Raw genomic sequence first — 21,689 nt, 5'->3', positions numbered from 1 at the left:
AATTCAATCAATCAATCAATCAGGTGCTTCCTGCTTTGGGAGATAAGCGAGAGAGCATTCACATGGAAACAATAAACAAGCACAATAAAAGCTCAAACACAACACGTACAATACAAACAATAGTTAAAGGGAGCATTTTCTGGTCCTTGGGGAGGGGAAATAGTTTTTTACAGCTTCACGAATCAGCATGAACATGCGTTTATGAACCATCCAGACCTTTCAGGTCATCTGGACAGGTTTTCTGCTCATAACACGGCAGATTAAATCAAAGCTGAAGACTTTTCTGTTTGCCGCTGCAAAAGAAAAATGGTTGAACTGGCATAATTCATCATTCATAATTCAAATTCAATCCATTGTATGGATTGAATGTGAATTGAAATATATTTTGTATTTATTATAATTATGTATATTTTTTATGTTTTTTCCATAAGAATTTCATTTTCCTCTCCTTTCCAATTGGCCTCCCTGGCGGGCCACGACCCACACGCAGTGAGAAGCTCTGTGCTATGTATGGTCCAGCTCTGCACCGGCTATATCCAGTTCAGCAGTCTGCAGAAACCCAGTGGGGACCCATGATGCACTGGGGCAGTGACCGTGTTGACCTCCTCAGTAAAGGGATAGCTCCAAACTTCGTTCTTTACCGGAAAGTTTCATTCAGCAGACGTGACAAGAAGGTTATTGATTACTCCTTTTTTTGTCACATGTCACGACGTAGAGATGGGCAGGAACTCTCTGACAGCCTTGTGGCTCATGGACGGCGTGATCTTCAGCTTGGAGCCCCAGCACTGGTAGACGACGTCGCCGTGGATGTAGCTGCTCCCCAGGCGCTTGTTCCGGCTGCTGCTCCGGCTCTTGTTCTGCTGCGACAAGCAGACGGGCGGGCCGGGGGGTCGCTCCTGGAGCTCTATCTGGATAGGGTGGGGGGCCTGGTGGTGGAGCGTGCCGCCCGAGCGGACCCCCACCCGGTTGCCCAGCACGCCGGGACACAGCGAGCGGAGCAGACAGCGCAGCTCCTGCTGGAAGGTCTTGTTGAAGTAGAAGTAGATGAGCGGGTTGTAGACGTGGGAGCTCTTGGCGAAGAGGGCCGGGAGGACGAAGACCCCGGGGCTCATGTTCCAGTTGTCCTCCTGGAAGATGAACAGGAAGGAGACCACGGCGTAGGGCGCCCACGCCACCACGAAGCCCAGGCTGATGCAGAAGAACATCTGGAGGACGAGAGAAACGACGCAAACGCAGGGTTAATTTTTGACACTTTTGTTGCAGAGTACAACCAGTGGTGGAATGTACCTAAGTATGCTTACTCAAGTACCGAAGTACTTGAGTATTTCCATTTTCCATCCAGTGATCCTCATTAGGCAGGGAGTGCTGTGCAACTTGCATGGTGATTAGGCTGACCTAAGAACAGATTATACCAGCGCAAAATAAGAGTTGAGCTGTGCATAGGCTGCCTGCTGAGTCGTGAGAGAACAGATCAAAGGTGCGCAATCATAAATTAGTCATCAAGGTGAAAACATGCTATTTAATTTCATCATACATACAGTAGGCTGCTATACAGTAGCTGCTAGATCCCTTTATGGAGTAGCCTATAATTGGCATCTACTGCTAGAACTGCATTTTTAATTGCAATAGTAATTATCAGGCTTGTCATGTCCGTTCTGTAATATCTCTTTGGATCTCAGAACAAATTTCATGGGTCCAATTAGGGTTTAAGTCCGTCATTTTGGAACTGTGAATACCTCTATTTCACAGTCCAAGAACAGCAGGACCTCACCTAGTAGTACAACATTGTGGCTTGCCGAAAATAAATGATCTTCAAGCTAACAGCGCGTCGCACCGTGACAAATTAAAGGAACACTTTACCTTCATACAATTGTCCCTCTCTAATGCTCATAAAGATGGCACTATTTCCGTCTACTCGCTCTGTGCCTCAGAGGTGGTCTGTTGACAGTTCAGAAATCTGCCTACCAGTGACCTCATCAGTGGGTATTCCAATCTAATGGAAACTACAGCATTGAATCCATTGTTCTTGCATAAAAAAAAAGGTTTTGAAATCTTATGACCACCAATGATGTCATTGATACAGTCCACCTCTGAGACAGAGCGTACGTAGAATGGTACAGGCCTATAGGGCATAGCAGTGGCGACCATTTTGTGATGATTTCAGAAAATATTTATATAAATCATTTTAAGCCTGGAATCAAGCTATCCAGGCTCCTGGTGAATCATGACCATTGAATATTTGATTAGTATATGATATACTATATTTAAAGGTAGGGTAAGTGATTTACTTTGGTTAAGTGTTAAATAGCTCTATATTCTGATAGTACTCATTGCTATAGAGTGTTTGTTCAGTAAAAGGAGTCTCCCATGTCTCTCCAACTCTTTATTAAACAGAAAATGCATTTTCAGCGCTCTCTCCTGATTGGCTTAAATTTTGTAACCTACCTGAAAATGTACTATATTCTGTTTAGAGACCGAAGAGCTGGAGAGACCCCTGTGACCGAACAAACGCTCTGTAGCAATGATTACTATCAGAATATAGTACTTTAACCTTTTTAACAAAAAAAAAATAACAAAAAATTACCACAAAAAAACACTTACCCTACCTTTAATAATTACCCTTTTTTTTACACATAATGTGTGAGTTTGCTATTTTCTCTACATCTGAAACTTTCTTTTTATTTAAGGAAATTGTTCGATTTTTTTATTTTATTTATGCAATTCTTTTGCATAAATAAGCATTTGGGGAACAATGCTCTAGTGCATGCCAAACTGGGGGTCATTGAAGTTATAACATTTGAGAACCACCAGCTCACCATGGAGAGGCGTTTCTCGGCGTGCCGCAGGTTGTTGCGGATGCCGCGGGCGGATAGCGAGTAGGAGAAGTGGTTGATCTTGCACAGGATCTGGCACTGGGAGACGGCGATGAGGAGCACGGGCACCAGCGTGAAGCAGGCGAACGAGCAGATGACGTAGACGGCGTCCTTGACCGAGGTGTGGTAGGCCCGCCAGGCCACGGTGCAGGACAGGCCGTAGGGCTCGGGGACGTACGCGCCCCAGCCCAGCAGCGGCAGGAAGGACCACACGGCGGCCACCGTCCAGGTGGTGACGCACACCATCCGGATGTTGGCGCCCTCCAGCCACACGGCTGCATAGCAAAAAGGAGGATCGAAGAACATGGATGGATGGATGCAGTGGTGTAAAGTAGCTAAGTACATTTACTCAAGTACTGTACTTGAGTACACTTTTAAGGATTTTTTTTTACTTTACTGGGGTATTTCCCATTTTCAATACTAAAAAAAATTAAAATAATCTGGTGTGTTTGGAGGGACGTGAGCTACAGTAGGAATCAGGTGAATGAAATTAAGATTAATTTATATTCATAGAGTCTATCTATGACATCATGCAGGAGGCCTACGTTTTTGTTTGACAGGAAGTAATTAACTCTTTCAGTGCCAAGAGTATTTTCATAAAGTACTCCCCCAGTGCCAGCAATTTATTTTGTAATTTTTCATTCCAATAAATGATCTGATTGGGTTTTTAAACCCATAATACAGTTCTACCAGTAGAGAGCAACAAATCGACACATTGCTGACCTCGCTGGCTCACTCGCCCCCTCCCAAACAGGCTCACGTCATATCCGGTCATAACCGGATGTTCACATTTTCGACAATCGTTGATCGGGCTAAATTACGATGCGATACACGACTACGATGACTGATCGTCACCCAGACCAAAGAGAGTAGACGTGGACCTATCCGTTCGCTTTTTATACCGTGTGAAAAACCGTGACTTTCCCTATTCTGGCCGAAAATGACCGCGGGAAAAAAATGAGAACCGGAAACGGAATCTGCGTCATGAAACCGGAACCCAATGAGTCTGAAGGAGTCAGGAAGCGAAAGTGATCATGAAAAATAAACAGAATAGCGCGACCACAGTCAAAAGTAAAAACTCGGGATTTCTCGTGCTGGCACGGAGGGTACTCGGGAAAAACTCGGGATATCTCGGGGCGTGGCACTGAGAGAGTTAAGATTAGCTTTTTAGGGACTTTTGAGAATACACAACATTTTTGAACATTTGGGCATCTATTATTAGCTATGTCCATAAAAGTGTGAAAAACATGTTTTTCATTTCACCACGTCTTTAAGCCCTTTTTGTACAATACAATTTATTTTCTTTAGACAAGACAACACAAGACAAATGTATCTTGGACACTGTGGCAGAGGGCCCTATAGGAGTCACCTTGCTCTGGGCAAAAGCCATGCGCTGCTGGCAGAAGAGGGTTCACCTGGTTCATTCAAGCCCTGCACAACAAGTAGTCCATGAGCCAGACAAGATTTCATTATCGAAAGAGTGGGCAAAACCATACCTATATTAAATTGTTCATAGGGTCAATACGAGTATATAAATATATGATAACCTCTCCACAGGAGCAGCTTTTTCATGGTTATCACACATTTTGTTATTTTCCCCATACGTACAGTACATGACAGGTGAAAAAATTACTACATTTAAAAAAGAGTTATCATAATGAAACTTCCTGAGTTGATTACTTACATGAAGACAATGATGTATCGTATTACAAGTTTTCTGAAATTGTATATTTAAATATGCAAATTAGGCATTAGGAAAATATGCCTGAATTTGCATAACTTTCCAGAATCAACTTTGGAACATTGGACAAAGCCAGAGTCAACATTCTTATTTCATTTTGTTAAGATGTTGGAGTCAAAGGTTTTTAACGAGGGAATATTCAATATCTGGCTCAATTTTGGGGCTCTGGCTCATGGACTAAAATGCCTAATTTGCATATCTAAATATACAATTTCAGAAAACTTGTAATACGATAAATCATTGTCTTCATGTAAGTAATCAACTGTTTCATTATTATAACTCTTTTTTAAATGTTGTCATTTTTTCACTTGTCATGTACGTATGGGGAAAATAACAAAATGTGTGATAACCATGAAAAAGCTGCTCCTGTGGAAAGGTTATCATATATTTATTTACTCGTATTGACCCTATGAACAATTTAATATAGGTATGGTTTTGCCCACTCTTTCGATAATCATTGCTCAATTTTGGGGCTCTGGCTCATGGACTAAAGGCCTCTCTGGCCCTTCAGAGAGGCAGAACATCAGAGACACGATAATTATCGTCTCTGTCGGGTGGAAAACCTCACATGTCCAAAACCGTTACTTAACCCTTTAAGACCGGGAACGCATCTGTGTCATTTTAAGATTTCTTTGGCTATATAAAAATAGCAGATATACAAGCTCATACGAGCTTTTAGATCTGCTATTTTTTAGAAAAATCGTGAAAATGTGTGCAAATCTTTAGTTTGAATATATATATATGTTTTTAACTCAAATATTTGCTTCTGGGGATTTTACAAATGTCTTCTAAATCCAAAAAAAAAAAATTCCTAAAGTTTTTTTTTACTTATGTTGCTATTATCAATGGTTTTCAAACTTTTTTCATGTCAAGGACCCCCAAAATGTATTTGTCCACAGACCCCCTCCCATCGAAAAAATATTTTGTTCCAGGAACCCCCAGAAGCAAAGATTTTAGTAAAAAATGTATATAAAAGATTTGCACACATTTTCACGATTTTTCTAAAAATAGCAGATCTACAAGCTCAAAGCGCGGCACTCGGTGCCGCGCTATGAGTTTGTATATCTGCTATTTTTGAATAGCCAAATAAATCTCAAAATGACACACAATGACGTTCCCTTCCCTGCCTTAAAGGCTTAACAGGATTCAAATTCAAAAGCATCAAAAGTAGCAGATCTACAAGCTCAAAACACGTCGCGTTTCGTTTGATGCTTTTGTGTGACGCTGCAGTATGTAATCACAGTCATTCATTTATGAAAAAAAAACACAAAAAGTTAAAATATGGAGATAAGAGGTTTCTGCCCGACAGCAACGTCATGTTTACTGTTTTCTCATTTCCCCCCATTAGTACTGGGGTTGAGTACTTTGTCCACCACTGGCTGCCTGCTACCCCAGCTACAATGATTACCTAACCCTGCCACGGAGCAACAAACACCCACCGGCACCCACCCTGGGAGCCACTTCAGCACGCTCCTGCACTTAACGCCTTTGTCTTCCCCTTCAATAAACACACGCCTACAGGCTTTTTCTCTCGTGTGTATCTCAGTCACATACTGTAGTACTCCTGCCATGAGGCCTCTCTAACATTAACACAATGAATTAACACAATGAATAAAGTGACTGCTGTGAAAAAATATTTACATATTGCACTGTATTTACATATTGTACTGTATTGCACTGTGACATATAGTCACAGTGCATACAGTACACGCGCACGCACGCACACACACACACACACACACACACACACACACACACACACACACACACACACACACACACACACACACACACACACACACACACACACACACACACACACACACACACACACACACACACACACACACACACACACACACACACACACACACGTCATAGTGAATACATACCAAAGGCAATACATTGCCAAATAATGTATGTTTGTTTTTTATTACTTTGTATTTTTTGTTGTTAAGTGCACCTGCACATCCCAACCCAATATTATGCTGTTGATACAGATGTGTTGTTTTTAAATGTGCAAAACAAAAATCTAAAAAGAAATCAACATAGAATCACAACATGTTCACATGCACAGTTCAGTTTAAAAAGCAGTGTTAAAGGGGTTAAGGTGTCATTTAGAGGGCTTTGGTGGACAGGAGGACAAATTAGTTCTTGATGACCTAAAAAGCAATGATTCTCACCTTTTTTAATTCCAAGGACCCCCAGTTTGACATGCATTAGACCCATTACAATGCTCAGGGTCCCCAATCAACACTGTAAAATCCTCAGCGTTTATTTAACTCTGAGAGCGTATAGTACACATTTGTTTGGTCCCTGGGCCCCATGTTGAGAACCACTGGTCTGACTCTGAAGGCATAGACAATGTTTCACCTCCCTCCTCCATGTGTGTGCATATGTGTTTTTACTGTACTGTAGCCTACACTCCTGACTGATTCAAGTGGATTTAGCAGATAGAAATAATGAGCGCCAATAGCTGAACCTCCCTGCTATTCTCCGCTTTAGAAGCCTCTCACTTTAATCAGCAGTACAAGCACGTTAAGTGAAGATGACATTTTCTCCTTTCCCCTTTTTCTATCTGCGTTTGAACCAGGGGCGTAACAAGGGATCACAGGGGAGGACATCGGCCACACCACTAGCATTTACATTAAACCTCAAATTCAGTTCTTGAAATTGTCGCATCTTGACACGTAGTGGTCGAGGTAATTTCTGCTACATCTGAAATAGGGCTTATATGTGGCTGCCATACTAATTTTGGTTATATTTCTGTTCTTAATTTGCCCTAACCCATTAAGACCTGAAGCCGATTCTACAAATGTCTTCTAAATCCGAACAGTATTCTGAAAAACTATTTCTATATCAGTGGTGCTCAAACTTTTTCATGTCAAGGACCCCAAGATTTTATGTATTTGGCCTTGGAGCCCATGACAAAATATTTTGTTCCAGGAACCACCAGAAGCAAAGATTTGAGTTAAAAATGTTCGCTTTAAAACAATATATATTCAAAGATTTTCACACATTATCACGATAAAAAAAAAAATCTGATATACAAGCTCGAAGTGCAGCACTCGGTGCCGCGCTATGAGCTTGTATATCTGATATTTTTGAATAGCCAAAGTGTAAAATAATGCTTTTTAGCTCATATTAAAAAAATAGACACAGATGCGGGTTAAATATAATTTGCCCTGAACTTGTTCATGCCGGAACGCCATATATGGCGAGGTGTCAGTGGGACACAGCAAGTGTGTTACACTTCCGCTCACTGACGGAGCATTTGTTTGAGCGTGGCGCAGGACAGAACAAGGTACTTTGTTTGCTATTCTAATTCTAAATGTGAATATTTACGTTACTACTGGCCTTTGGCTAAATGGCAAGAAAACTGAGGTTATCACTAGGGATGTCCGATATTATAGGCCGATATTAGCATAAATGTGTAATATGGGATAGGTTTGGTTTTTTTACTTGCATGGCACTTGCATGGAGGGCCCTGAACGGCATGACCAGTGTATGGAACTTCAACCTCCCCCATCAAATCAAACTCAGCTTCTTCTATGCAACGGTAGAGTCTGTTCTCCTCTATGGCAGTGAATGCTGGACCCTGAAGCCAACCCTGCAGAAGTCCCTCCCTAGACGGGTGCTACACCAGAATGTTGCGTGCAAGAACTTAACATCAGCAAGAGTGCACATGTTACCAACAAGATCCTGTATGAGCCGAGGGAATGCCAAGGGTGAGCGAGAAAATAGCAGCCAAAGACATCAAGAACTGCCAGCCAGCAAATTGGTGCTGTGGGAACCAACGCACGGGCATCGTTCACGAGGACGTCCCACACTAACGTACGTGGATGTACTCAAGAATGATGCAGGAGTGCAAAGTACCAACGAACTGGCCAGATGTATGGAGAACCGGGATGACTGGAAGCAACGATGGAGGGCTCGTCTGAGGACGACCTAGAGACTAGCGTGTCTTCTTTGTACGTTGATCAATGTATTGATTTATTGCAGTTGTATGTGACTCGTTCTCATTGTGCAGCCAGCGAGGTGTGTTTATATTTTCTTTTGGCGTACAGTGTTTATGCTTTATGTTCTATTACGTTTTATGTTCCATTATTTTTGTCTGTTTATTTATGCTTTAGCAGTTGGATGGTTTGTGTCTGTGAGAGTTACACAATAAATCCACCAGTACGAGAAAGAACAAGCTGTCTCGTTTTTTGGACCACTGATGGGAGTGATAGCTTAAGTGGTCACTTTTTCCTTGCCGCCCTCTATTTTTGTTCTGAAATGAATTCTCTGGTTTGAGCGCAGATTGTCCATTCATGTGCAGTAAGTGGAGGGGCTGCACATTTGCATTGAAATAAGATGCTCATTGTGAGGCATTGCGATTCGTGACAAAAGGTTCTCTTTGTGAATGAATTCACTTTCCATTTGAAGAGTAATACGCCGGCTACATGATAGATCAATTTACTACCACAGGACCACACAAATGGACTAATATAAACAACGTAGGCTAATGTAGCTATTATAATTTTTTTTTTTTACAACAACTGTTGTTTTAATCATCCATTTAACATGCAGTTACAATTCATAGTAGAGGATCACTTATTGTCATGTTGGACCTTTGAAGACCTCTACCGTTAGGGCTGTGAATCTTCTGCTATCTCACGGTTCGATTCTGATTCTTGGGGTCACGATTCGATTCAAAAATCAATTCTCATTTAAAAATGATTCCAAGCTGTGGCTCTGTTATTTCCAATAGCTCAAACAAAAACAAAAAAATACCAGAGAGGGTATTTCTTGGCTAAGATTCTTGGCTTTAATGATATCTTAGATTAGGTGTAGTTCTATTTGATGCAGAAACACAACGTAATTGCCTTGATGCAAGTAACATTAATGAGCGTCAGCTGGACAGTGACACACACAGCTGTGCTGTGCTGTGTTGAACTGAAAGTGATTGAAATTTGTTTCATTTTCCCCCTAAAGCCCTTGAAAAAGTAATATATTTTAAAAACTGAAGACATGATAATATTTACCTGTTGTATGTATAATGTATATATATATATCTTTTTTTTTCCATTTATATATTTTTTCCATTTCATCGATTTTGAATCGTTGATAATAAGAATTGTGATTTTTACATGAATCCATTTTTTCCAACACCCCTATCTGCCGTAGACCGATTTCAGCGAATGTTCTTCCCCATCACCATAGAACTGTTCTGGTGGAGCCCCCTTCACCATACACATGTTCCGGTGGACCCCCCCTCCCTCCCCTCACCATAGAAGCCCCTCCTCGGCCTCACCATAGAGCAGGCTGTAGCAGGTCTTCAGGTACCGGATGACGCTGATGGCGGCGACGGTGAACATGCCACAGAGGCCGAAGATGAAGCAGCCCAGGCCGTAGTAGATGCAGGTGGGGTTGTGTCCCAACCAGGCGTGGTTGAAGGACGACATGATGGACAGCGGGTAGAAGAGGACACAGCTGAGGAAGTCCACCACGGCCAGGTTGACGCACAGCAGCTCAGAGCCCACCATCTTCTTCCTCCTCCGGTAGGATATCAGCAACACCAGGCCGTTGCCCGTGAGGGAGAGGAGAACTGAGGACGGAAAGCGATCGATCAACAGCGGCACTCATGATTGTTGTTCAGCAGTATAGTGGCTACCTAGCTACGTACAAGCTATGTCACAGGAAAATGGTCACATACGACTGACTGGCTTTATTGTGACTGTTGTGTCTTTGTGGGCCACATAGCACCTGAGGAACCAGTGAGGAACTACCGAGGAACCAGAGAGGAACTACTGAGAAAATAGTGAGGAACTAGTAAGGAAATAATGAGGATCTAGTGAGGGCCTAGTGAGGAAATAGCGAGGATCTAGAGAGGAACTAGTGAGGATCTAGTGAGCAACTAGTGAGGATCTAATCTCTCAAGAACAGATTCTGCTCTCCGCTTGAATCTTTCGGGGGGGTTCGTCATAGCGTGTACACACTGGCCTATAAGTGGGCGTGCCTTCAGATCAGGAAGCAGGCCGCGCTTTACCCAATCAAATGTAGTGGCCGGGATTTACTGTCTGTGCTCTCGCTTCCCACTAAAAACAAACAGAAACTAATTTAACAATAGCGTCCTCGGAGCAGACAAAACCACGGAAAGATATTCACATTTTAACTTGCTCTTTCATCATAGAAATAAGTGGGCTTATAACCAAAACGATCCATGTTCTCTGGGAGAAGTGGTGTTAGTGTTCCGTGTAGAAATATTGTTAGTGGGAATGAAAACATTTTCGCACCACCGGAAGTGAAAGGCTGAAGGCAGACCAAAACCCCGGTTTCCTTGCGCATGGGTGCTACATTGAGCCCCCCCCCAGAGCCAAGTGAAAGAGTAAAAAACAGCAGAGGGCGCTGTTTTTCCTTTTTTATTTGGCGATGGGTTCCCAGATTGGTGAGGATCTAGTGAGGAACTAGTGAGGCTCTAGTGAGGATCTAGTGAGGAAATAGTGTAGAATTAGTGAGGAACCAGTCAAGCTCCGAAACCAACCAGGAATCAGTAGAAACCAATCAGGAACCAATCAGGAACCAATCAGGAACCAGTGGGGGAACCAATCAGGATCCAGTAGGAACCAATCAGGAACCAGTGGGGAACCACTGTGCTGGGTCTTTAACCATGCATGGTGCCTGGGTCAAAAGGACACAATCCTCTTATTGAGGTTCTTATTTAAAGGAGTAGTTCACCCAAAACATGACTTATTTTCTATCAATTACACACCCCATGAAGCATTGAATTCATGTTGATTTTTTTAGTTTTTGTTGCATTCCTAAGCCAATAATTTGATTACCGGCAGAAAGATGCTAAAGTATCCGGTAGGAGACTCAAAGGAGACCCTTTGAGTCTCCTACCGGAGAGACCGCCGGTCATCAAACTATTGGCTTAGGAATGCGACAAAAACAAAAACATTGCCATGAATTCAATGCTTCATGGGGTGTGTGATTGATAGAATATACATAATTTTTTGGGTGAACTACTCCTTTAAGCCTAATTTATACTCTGTCTGTATGAATGCGTCGCATCTTGATGCGTTGTGTAGCTATTTCTGTATGCAACCGTTGAAAATAGAAAATACTGTAGGTATTCTGATAGTAATCATTGCTATAGTCCTATAGTCTGCTTTACCAACAAGCAGAACTTTTGAGTTTTTGATTTTTGCTTCTATTGCTATAGAGCAGTGGTTCCCAAACGTGTACATTTCAAGGACTCCCCTTAACTCTGACAGTGTACAAATGGAACCAAATGGACCCGTCAGAGTTACAGACTTGTTAGGGTCCATTTAGAGCCCCTGGAAGGAACCCCGAGAGTCCCTGGACCTCACTTTGAGAACCACTTCTATAGAGTGTTTGTTCAGTAACTGAGGTCTCCCCATCTCTCCAGCTGGTTATACAAAAAAATGCATGTGCATGTCAGGATACCAATTTTTATCCAATCAGAAGAGAGAGAACTCACACAGGATACAGGATAAACAATTGAAATTAGAAGTGATGAAACCAAAGTAGTGAGCAGACAAAATTGGAACTGGAACACTATAAAAATTGAAGCTGATAAATGGGTTCTCTCTCTCTGATTGGATGAAATTGACCATCCGAAAATGTATTTTCTGTTTAATGTGTTTATTAAAAAGCTGGAGAGACAGAGAGACCCCTGTTACTGAACAAACACTATAGTGTTAGGGTCTCCACTGTCATCAATTCCAAATTCACTTATTAAAATTGGCATCCCAACCCGAAAATGCATTTTCTGTTTAATAAAGAGCTGGAAAGACATGGAGACTCCTGTTACTGAGCAAACACTGAGTCTACTCTATAGCAAGAGAAGGCCTACTACTACTATCAGAATATAGAGCTATTTAAAACGTATTTTAACCAAAGAAAATCACTTACCCTACCTTTAATCCTGGTGGTTTTGTTTGCAGGTGAGGAAACTAAACATTTTAAGTACCCCTCTGCCATCTAGTGGCTGTTTTTTAAACTGCAGCGTACACGCTTCACATTAAACAACGTGACATTCCAGCTTTCAATCCGATTCTCGCTCCTTTTTTTCTTTCTTCCGATTTTATAGAACCATTTTCGTGAGTGACACCACTGGAGTTACACGATCATCAAATACATTTGTAGGCATACAATGTTTTAACCACAGTAAATCCCCCCCCCCTCCCCAAACTGTTTACCCTATTTGTCTTCTCGATTAGGATAGGCTACTCGTTTATATGATGTTTTTGCATAGTATTGTATTATACCTGTCTGTCATTAAATGTTTCAATGAATTGAATACACATGGACTCCAATGGAAACAAGCCATAGTGCTTTCTTGGGTTTTAATCCTTTTGGCAGACCTGTACTTTCTGTACTTTCTGTGACCAGGGGGTCCCCAGCAAAATTAGTTAACATAGCCTCAGAATCACTTTAACCACTTAGCTTTGGCTATTCAAAAATAGCAGATCTACAAGCTCACAGCGCGGCACCGAGTGCCGAGCTTGTAGATCTGCTATTTTTGAACAATCTTGAAAATGTGGGCATATCTTTGAATATAATTCTTTTTTTAAAGAGGACATTTTTAACTCAAATCTTTGCTTCTGGGGGGGTCCCAGGCACAAAACATGTTCATATGGGGGTCCGCGGCCAAATGTATATCAATCTAGGGGTCCTTGGCATCAAAAAAAGGTTGAAAACCACTGTTATAGGCTCCAAGCACATCATTACTATTCACAAAAAAAAATAACATAAGTAGTGTTGAACTCACCAACCACAAGGATCGCCAGTCCTACACAGATATCAGCACCGGGTGCGAGTTTGGACGCGTAGACAGAGACAGAGATGGTTCTGTTGAGATGATGAAGATGAAGATCAGAGTCCAGGTCGTGAGGAGCGGACCGGTTCAGAGGCATGTTTGTCACAGCAGCATCACATTCACATCACATGGAGAATGTCAACAATGTGTCAAGATGCACTGGACTGGTCCTATAGCCTTCTCTGACTCCTTAATTAATCCTTCCATCTGCAAGGAATAACAAAACGCTCGCCCCAAAACACAGTCGCCCCGGGATAAAAAAAATCCGGCGACCTCGGAACGGTCGCCACTTTGGTATTCTTAAACATTACATAATCTCAGTAAAACTATACCTAAACCTAACATTATTCCTAAACTTAACCCCAGTGAAACTATACCTATATTTGTTTCTAACCTTATCCTCAGTAAAACAAATATAAGAATACAAGAACCACTGGAGGCGAGCGTACCGCGAAAAAAAAAAGGGGGGTGAGCGTGTTTTGGGGCGAGTCTTCCGGTTACCGTCTTCTACAGCACCAGCAGCAGCGAATCAAGTCTTCTCTCCTCTTCAATTAACTTACACGTGTCATTTATAGTCCGCCGTACGACGGTGTCGCTTGACAAAAACAACAGATCTTCATTCAAGCTAACAATATATTAGCGTTATATACGCTTAACCCCCCCTCCGGGCCCCCACAACAAAATCTCATTAATTGCCACAGATAAGGTTGGCAGGTAGACTATGCCTTGGAGGGACATCTTGAATCCAAAACCATCGTCAGAAAGGTTCTTATAGTGGCATTTTTATTTTAGTTTATGTATATATTTGTATGATATAGTTTATTATATCATACAATAATTATACCAACAATTAGAATTGACACTAGTTAATTTATGATCATTAGTGTGTGAAATAATAGGCTAGTAGAATAATAACAAATAACCTACACAAAAAAACATGTTTTTGCTGTATAAGATTCTGTTGTTTATTGTTGTTGATTCCATTTCCAGATATGTTAATGTAGCCTATTTTATCTAAAAAATAAATATCCTATTTGCTATGCAGTCTCATTGTTTACAGTTCAGAGGATTTTAATTGAATGTCAATGCCATTTTACAAAAAACAAAACATGTATAAGGCTTCGTGATTGTCTCTTGAATTATTAAAGCCAATCAACTCACAATGTGAATGTGCATTTCATGCACAGGTCAACAGTATTAACTCCCTCCATATGCCCAATGACAGACAGACAGACGAAATGGAAGGATGGATGCAAGCATGCCACTTTCATCAAAGTCCATAGCTATTGTGGGTGTGGTCAGTGGTGGAATGTAACTAAGTACATGTACTCAAGTACTGTACTTAAGTACAATTTTGAGGTATTTGTACTTTACTTGAGTATTTCCAATTTACAGTACTTTTACTTCTACTCCACTACATCTCAAGAGGCAAATATTGTACTTTAGTTACTAGTTACTTTGTAGATTTTGATTATTATTACAAAACATACATTAACCACTTCAGCCCCTATATACTTTTCGGCCATTTGAAAATAGCTGATCTACAAGCTCACAATGCATTGCATCGCGACGCATGATGAGCTTGTAGATCTGCTATTTTCAAAAGATTTGTATACATTTGAAAACTTGAAATGGGACATTCTGCATAATGAGTACTTTTACTTTTGGTACTTTTTGATGCCAATACTTTTGTACTTTTACTAAAGTACATTTTGAATTCCAGACTTTTACTTGTGACAGAATATTTTTATATTGCAGTATTGATACTTTTACTCAAGTAAATAACATGAGCACCTTTCTACCACTGGGTGTTGTTGTGCGTTTGTGCCACAGGGTGGCGCTCCGGTGCTGCGTTTAACATACTGTATGCATGTCATTAATCAGGTCCAAAAACCTGCCTCCCTGAAAACAGAACAGAACAGAACAGTCTATTCTACTATAGAATAGACTGCTGTCTCTTCAAGTTGAACTGGTCAGGACCGGACAGCTTCAATGCGTTTTATTCAAAGGAAGGAATCACCCAAAGACTATTAAATTAGACAAAATCTGCAGTAACCATGTGTCCAGTCATCCATCCAACCCTTACATTGCGTAAAAATATATCTTCACCTAGAGGTGTAGATATGTATGTTTGATATCTTGACTTTACATTTTGGGATGAAGTCTCTTGCCTGGGGTTTCTAATTAAAAAGAAACATCAAACCGAAATGAATGATCCTTTACCCATTGAGACCTGGAACGCATCTGTGTCACTTTTTGATTTGAGCTAAAAAGCATTATTTTACACCTTGGTTGGCTATACGAAAATAGCAGATATACAAGCTCGTATACAAGCTTGTATATCTGCTATTTTTTTAATGTTTTGAAAATATGTGCAAACCCTTGAATATATATTGTTTTAAAGCAAACAAACTAAAATCTTTGCTTCTGGGGGGTCCCTGGAACAACATATTTTGAGATGGGGGTCGGCGGCCAAATACATATAATTTTGGGGGTCCTTGACATGAAAAGGTTTGAGCACCACTGACATAGAAACATACGTTTTTTTCAGAAAACTGTTGGGATTTAGAAGACATTTTGATTTTGTAGAATCGGCTTCAAGTCTTAATGGGTTAACCGTGACCAGGAACTTCCAGCTCACTGTAGCAGGTACTGTAGTACAGTGGTTCTCAAAGTGTGGTCCGGGGACCCCCCCCTTGAGAGGGTTCCAGTGAGGCAACCAGCTAGATTAGTTACATATACCATCAAAATCAGTTAAAACCCCTTTAACCCTATGTTGTACTTAATTTATTTGTAAAATAGCAGATCTAAAAGTTCCCATTGGTTTGCGATGCGCCGCATTGTGAACTTATAGGTCGGCTATTTTCAAATAGGTTAGAAAAATATAGAAAAGGTTTTGAAAAGAATGTACACACGTTCTCATATGGGGGTCCATGACGCTAACATCTTTTCAGACGGGGATACATTATCAATATGAGGGGTCCTTGACCAGTGGTGGAAAGTAACTAAGCACATTTACTTAAGTACTGTACTTAAGTACAATTTTGAGGTATTTGTACTTTACTTGAGTATTTCCAATTTCCAATGCTTTTACTTCTACTCGGAGGCAAATATTGTACTTTTACTCCACTACAATTATTTGAAAACTTAAGTTACTAGATACTTTTCAGATATAAATCATGATATTATGAAACATACATTAACCACCTAAGCCCTATTTTATACATTGGCTATTTGAAAATAGTCGATCTGTGAGCTTGTAGATCTGCTATTTTCAAATATTTTAGTACTTTTACTTTTGGTACTTTAAGTACATTTTGATGCCAATACCTTTGTACTGTTACTCAAGTACATTTTGAATTCTGGACTTTTACAGAGTATTTCTATATTGCAGTATTGGTACTTTTACTTAAGTAAAGAATTTGAGTATGTTTTCCACCACTGCCCTTGACATGAAAATGTTTGCTGTAGCAGACAGGAGGAAAAGTTGAAGCGCATTCATCCGGCGCCATCTGTTGACACCCATAGCACACTACAAGTCCACACACACACAGCCGTATATAAAAAGACATTGGATGTTACGTTTGGAGTAGAAAGGTAAGGTAGACTTTATTTGATGGCGTTTCAAAGCCTACATAAAGGTCTGCCGTTACAAAACACAGGTTCCCCACACAGTTGTATGTCACAGAGATTGGAATGGTGTGTACCGACAGAAAGGCATCATTATCACACAGCGGGACCTAAAAGTACAGGGTAGGCAGTCCAGTTTAACCACGTGAAGCCTGGCCCTTCAACAATTTTTGGCCATGTCCTTATCTGTGAACATTTTTGTTTTTGTTAGTTTGTCAACTTTTCTAATTTTTCAAAAATAATTCCATCAATCCGTCAACAATGACTGATCTACAAGCTCACAATGTGCTGCATCACGACGTGTTGTAAGCTTGTAGAGCTTGTATTTTTTGCTACACGTCATACGGCAAAAATATATAGGCCATAAGTGGTTAACCACTTAAACCCATTAAGACCTGGAACGCATCTGTGTCATTTTTAGATTTGAGCTAAAAAAGCATTATTTTACACTTTGGGCTATTCAAAAATAGCAGATATACAAGCTCATAATTGTGAAAATGTGTGCAAATCTGTGATTTTTTTTAAAGCGAATTTTTTTTACTCAAATCTTTGCTTCTGGGGGGTCCCTGGAACAAAATATTTTGAGATGGGGGGGGGTCCGCGGTCAAATATATATATAAATTTGGGGGTCCTTGACAATTATAAAAAAGTGTGAGAACTACTATAGTAACATACATCTTTTTAGAAAACTGTTGGGATTTAGAAGACATTTTGTAGAATCGGCTTCAGGTCTTAAAGGGTTAAACCCTATACACTTTGTCGGCCCGGGGGTCCCCCAGGGGTCTGTACTAGACCCCCTCCTTTTCCCCCCTCCTCACCCCCCAAAAAATATCTATGCCGAAAAAAACAGCACATCTATCTATAGTTGAGCCCCTCCCCTTTTCCCCTCTACACCAAAATGCTGAGAATAGCATACGGTCTGCAATCTAGCGACGCAAGCTTGTAGATCAGCCATTTGTGCGCCTGCCTGTTATGACATGGCCAGAGTAGGGACGCTGGGGGTTCATGTGGTTAAAAGAGAAACACAGCTCAATTTAAGACTTCCTGTGTCGTTTATTCTAACGGCCGGTCCGATCGATATTGACGCTCGCTGTCGGGGGGGAAACCTCGCACGTCCAAAACGTTTTACTTTTCAGGAAATGGAAGAAAAAAAGAACCTGTGTTCCCATGGAATGCAGTTATTATTCGGTTAAGCTCTTGTTAATACTTTTCATTGGTTCAATATTTATAAAAACACCACAATCAATTTCAATTTCAGTAAAAAAAAAAAAAAACTAGTCTTCCAAAATAGCCGATCTACAAGCTCACAACGGGTCACATCGTGAGCTTATTAGAGCGGTTATTTTTGCTACTTTTGTGTGACACTGTAGTATGACGAAGTAGGGCATTCGTTTACAAAACATAAAAAAGTCCAAATATGGCGATACCATGGTTCCTTGAGGGGGTTCCAAATGGCCTCTTACGGGTGTGTAACTCTGAGAGTGTACAAATGGAACCAAATGGACCCGTAAGGGTCCATTTGGTTCCATTTGTACACTCTCAGAGTTATGGTGGTCGTGGAAATTAAAAAGCCTGGGAACCACTGTGCTACACTAAATGGAACAGAGCCTTCATTAGTATCACTGGTAACACCTGTGAAGGAAGTGATAAAATGGCTGCTGTGCATAGAGCCGAATAAATAGAGCCGACTAAAAAAAGTGGAAACACGGCAATAACAGGTTTCTGCCCCGACAGCGAACGATTCGTGGACATAATGGACGAGTCAAGTCCTGAAGCTCTGTGACGTCCTCAGACAAAGAGCGGAGGAGGTGTGAGAACGCAGAGTGAACAGCAAAAAAGGCAAAGACAAAGGCCATGGTTATCTTTGCTTGACGACATCACATCACACGTGAGGCATCGTCCACCCACAGGAATAACATTCATGCTTTAAATTGACTGATGTTTTGCCTTTTCAAGATGCTATAGTCTCACACACACACACACCACACAGAAACAATTAACCAACACACCACATCCAGCCATATTTAAACCGTTACACCTGCACCGTCTACCACTATTATCGTTTAAAAAAATGTTTGCCATGACAATACTCTTGGGGGTGGGGGGGGGGGGAGAAAAAAAATATATGGCTCATTTCTTTGTGTCTGCTTTTATTAATTCTATTCAGCCTGGAAAAATACAATGTATAATATATTTATATAATATATCTGTGCCCATTTCGTCATTAATTTCTCTAAACTACGATCATTTCAATACCTTACTGTAAATAAGTCTTATGGCTGCAAGGTCATGGTTTGTGTTAAAACTAGAGTCAAGCTTCGTGTCCATCCAGATAAAAAAAAAAGAAAGAAAGAAAGAAATCAAATAAACCGAAACACCCGAAAGGCTGAAAAATATGTCAAGATATTGACATTCTCTAAAGGAGACTTCCAACGAGTTTAACCTGCGTTGCCCAGAGTCACTGATAAAGAGTTATGCCTTATTAACGCGGCGCCGCGCGTCGAAAACAGCCGCCCTACGGGCTTGTAGGTCGGCTTGTTTTCGGGCGTGCGATACCGACATGGGACGACGACTGAATCTGGCTTTGGACCATCCATTGATTCAGAGCTTCCATTGTCCCATTCAAGGGGGAGAGGGCTGCCATGCTTAATTTATGCTTCATCGTTGCGCGACAGCGTTCGCTCGCCGAAAAACACAGCCGATCTAATAAGCTCACAAGCGAGTGATTTTCGGCACCCGACAAGTTATAAATCAGCCTTTATCCCATTAAGACCTGAGACGATTCTTTAAAATGTTTTCTAAATCCTAAACAGTTTTTTGAAAGAAAATCAAAAGATTTTTCAAAAATAGCAGATCTCGGTGCCACGCTATGAGCTTGTATATCTGCTATTTTTGAATAGCCAAAGAAATCTAAAGTGACACAGATGCGTTCCAGGTCTTAATGGGTTATACACCTCACACACCCCCTGCCTATATACAGTACATTATCAATAGACGCGCGTCTATCAAAAAACGGTCTGGTCCCAGCCACCCGCCCTGTCCTCCAAAAGCTTGCAATCCCCCCCCTCCCCTCTCCCCCCAAAAAAAGTTTGCTTTGCACCCGTGTGTTGGCAGCAGTGAGGGGAAGGAAAAAAAAAAACACATACAAAATAGAACATCTTTAAAATAGCAATATAGGTTTCTCTAAGTGCAGCGACAATCAGAAACATTAATTTCAAGTCATTATAACCCCCCTCCCCTCGTCTCGTATATCACAAAATGAATCAATTCTCAGTTAAGAAACTAAACGTGAAAGGATAAACTTTGATCAGACAAAAAAACTAAAAAAAACAAAAAAGATCAATATACTGCAGCCAGGCTGTACTGTAACATCCAAAAATATAGACTTAAAGTTGAAATATGCTTTCTGCCAAAGAACTGCTGGCATTTTAGTCACTCTAAATAGGTTTATTCTTTTTTTTAATATACTGATGAGGTTTAACTTGTGTATTTAACCACCTCCTTAAAGCTACAATCCGGGACTTATTTTAATGAATGAAACGGTTTATTTTTAAACGATCTGGTATGGTAGAGTATGTTAACACAATAATAACTAGCACATCTGCAAATGTTGTTGGAGGTGGTTCTCCCTACTCTTCCATCGAGACATCTAGACCCTGGTGTCGGGGTTTTTAGGACAATACCGACTGGTCGACAACGTCAATAAAGTTATTTGAAGCAGACGGCGGCGAAAACCGGATTGGACACTAGTTCGGAACATCGTTTACAATTACAGTACCTCTCTCTGGTCGGGAGAGGTAAAAAATAAAAGAAAAAAAGAGAACAAACAGAAAAACCGTACGGATTGTAGCTCTAAAACGTTGCCCGCGTACGGACAGTTCTTTTCTTTTTTTTTACTGCGGTTGTGAAACTGTTTAGGGAATAGAAAACTCAAGTCCTGTGTCATTTGGCACACGGAGGTTCGCTCTCGCCGGAAGGCGTGGCGCCGGCGGCGGCGGTGGCCTCGGCGTCCGCAGCTGCCTCGCGGTTGTCGTGGTCCGCGGCGGCCTCGCGGTTGTCGTGGTCCGCGGCGGTGACCTCGCCGCCGCCCTCCTGGTCGTGGCTGTGATTGCTGCTACTGGTGGTGGTGGAGTTGTTGTTGTTGTTATTGTTGTTGTTGTTCTGGGCGTTCTGCAGCCCGTGGCTGTTGTTCTGGATCAGCTCGGCACTGCCCAGCCTCAGCTCCTCCAGCTTCCTCCACAGCTCCTCCCTCTCCTGCTCCTTCTTCTTCTCCCTGTGCCAGGAGAACCCCACACACACACCAGTGTTGATTTTGACAGCACATTTTGATTTAGTTTTAGCCGTAGTCTTTTGAACAAAATTCCATTTAGTTTTAGTCATATTTTAGTCATCTGAAATGTCTAGTTTTAGATGACTTTCAGATTGTCTAGTTTTAGTCGACTGAATATCATGAGATTTTAGTCGACTAAAATGTATTTTGGCGGTGCCTTGATGGTGTCGTAATGGCTGATTTTACACTTGGTTGCATGCTGAAAATAGCCGATCTACAAGCTCACAACGCGTCGCAGCGCGACACGTTGTGAGCTTGTAGATCTGCTATTTTCAGAGCACAACACCC

General features: G+C 41.3%; 2 protein-coding genes across 2 annotated transcripts in view; both read right to left on the bottom strand.

Moving 5' to 3' along the window:
- Positions 1 to 704: 704 nt before the first annotated feature.
- On the bottom strand, positions 705 to 13,538 carry opn8c (opsin 8, group member c; the record flags this gene model as incomplete). The annotated part of the gene is made up of 4 exons (XM_080452647.1): positions 705 to 1,205; positions 2,817 to 3,148; positions 9,911 to 10,204; positions 13,394 to 13,538. 4 exons carry the CDS (start codon positions 13,536 to 13,538, stop codon positions 705 to 707), a joined length of 1,272 nt encoding a protein of 423 aa, XP_080308773.1.
- Positions 13,539 to 19,201: 5,663 nt separating this feature from the next.
- Positions 19,202 to 21,689, bottom strand: part of ppp2r5a (protein phosphatase 2, regulatory subunit B', alpha isoform) — an 86,180-nt gene continuing 83,692 nt past the window's right edge. Inside the window, exon 13 of the mRNA XM_080454144.1 lies at positions 19,202 to 21,344. Coding sequence (XP_080310270.1) covers positions 21,014 to 21,344 — 331 coding nt within the window. The 3' untranslated portion in view covers positions 19,202 to 21,013. The remainder of the gene's footprint in view (positions 21,345 to 21,689) is intronic.

Source organism: Gymnoscopelus braueri (genome assembly GCF_963280865.1).
Source record: "Gymnoscopelus braueri genome assembly, chromosome: 16".
NCBI classification, from domain to species: domain Eukaryota; kingdom Metazoa; phylum Chordata; class Actinopteri; order Myctophiformes; family Myctophidae; genus Gymnoscopelus; species Gymnoscopelus braueri.
Note: the sequence above shows the minus strand (reverse complement) of the source record. Positions and strands in the feature narration are given on the sequence as shown.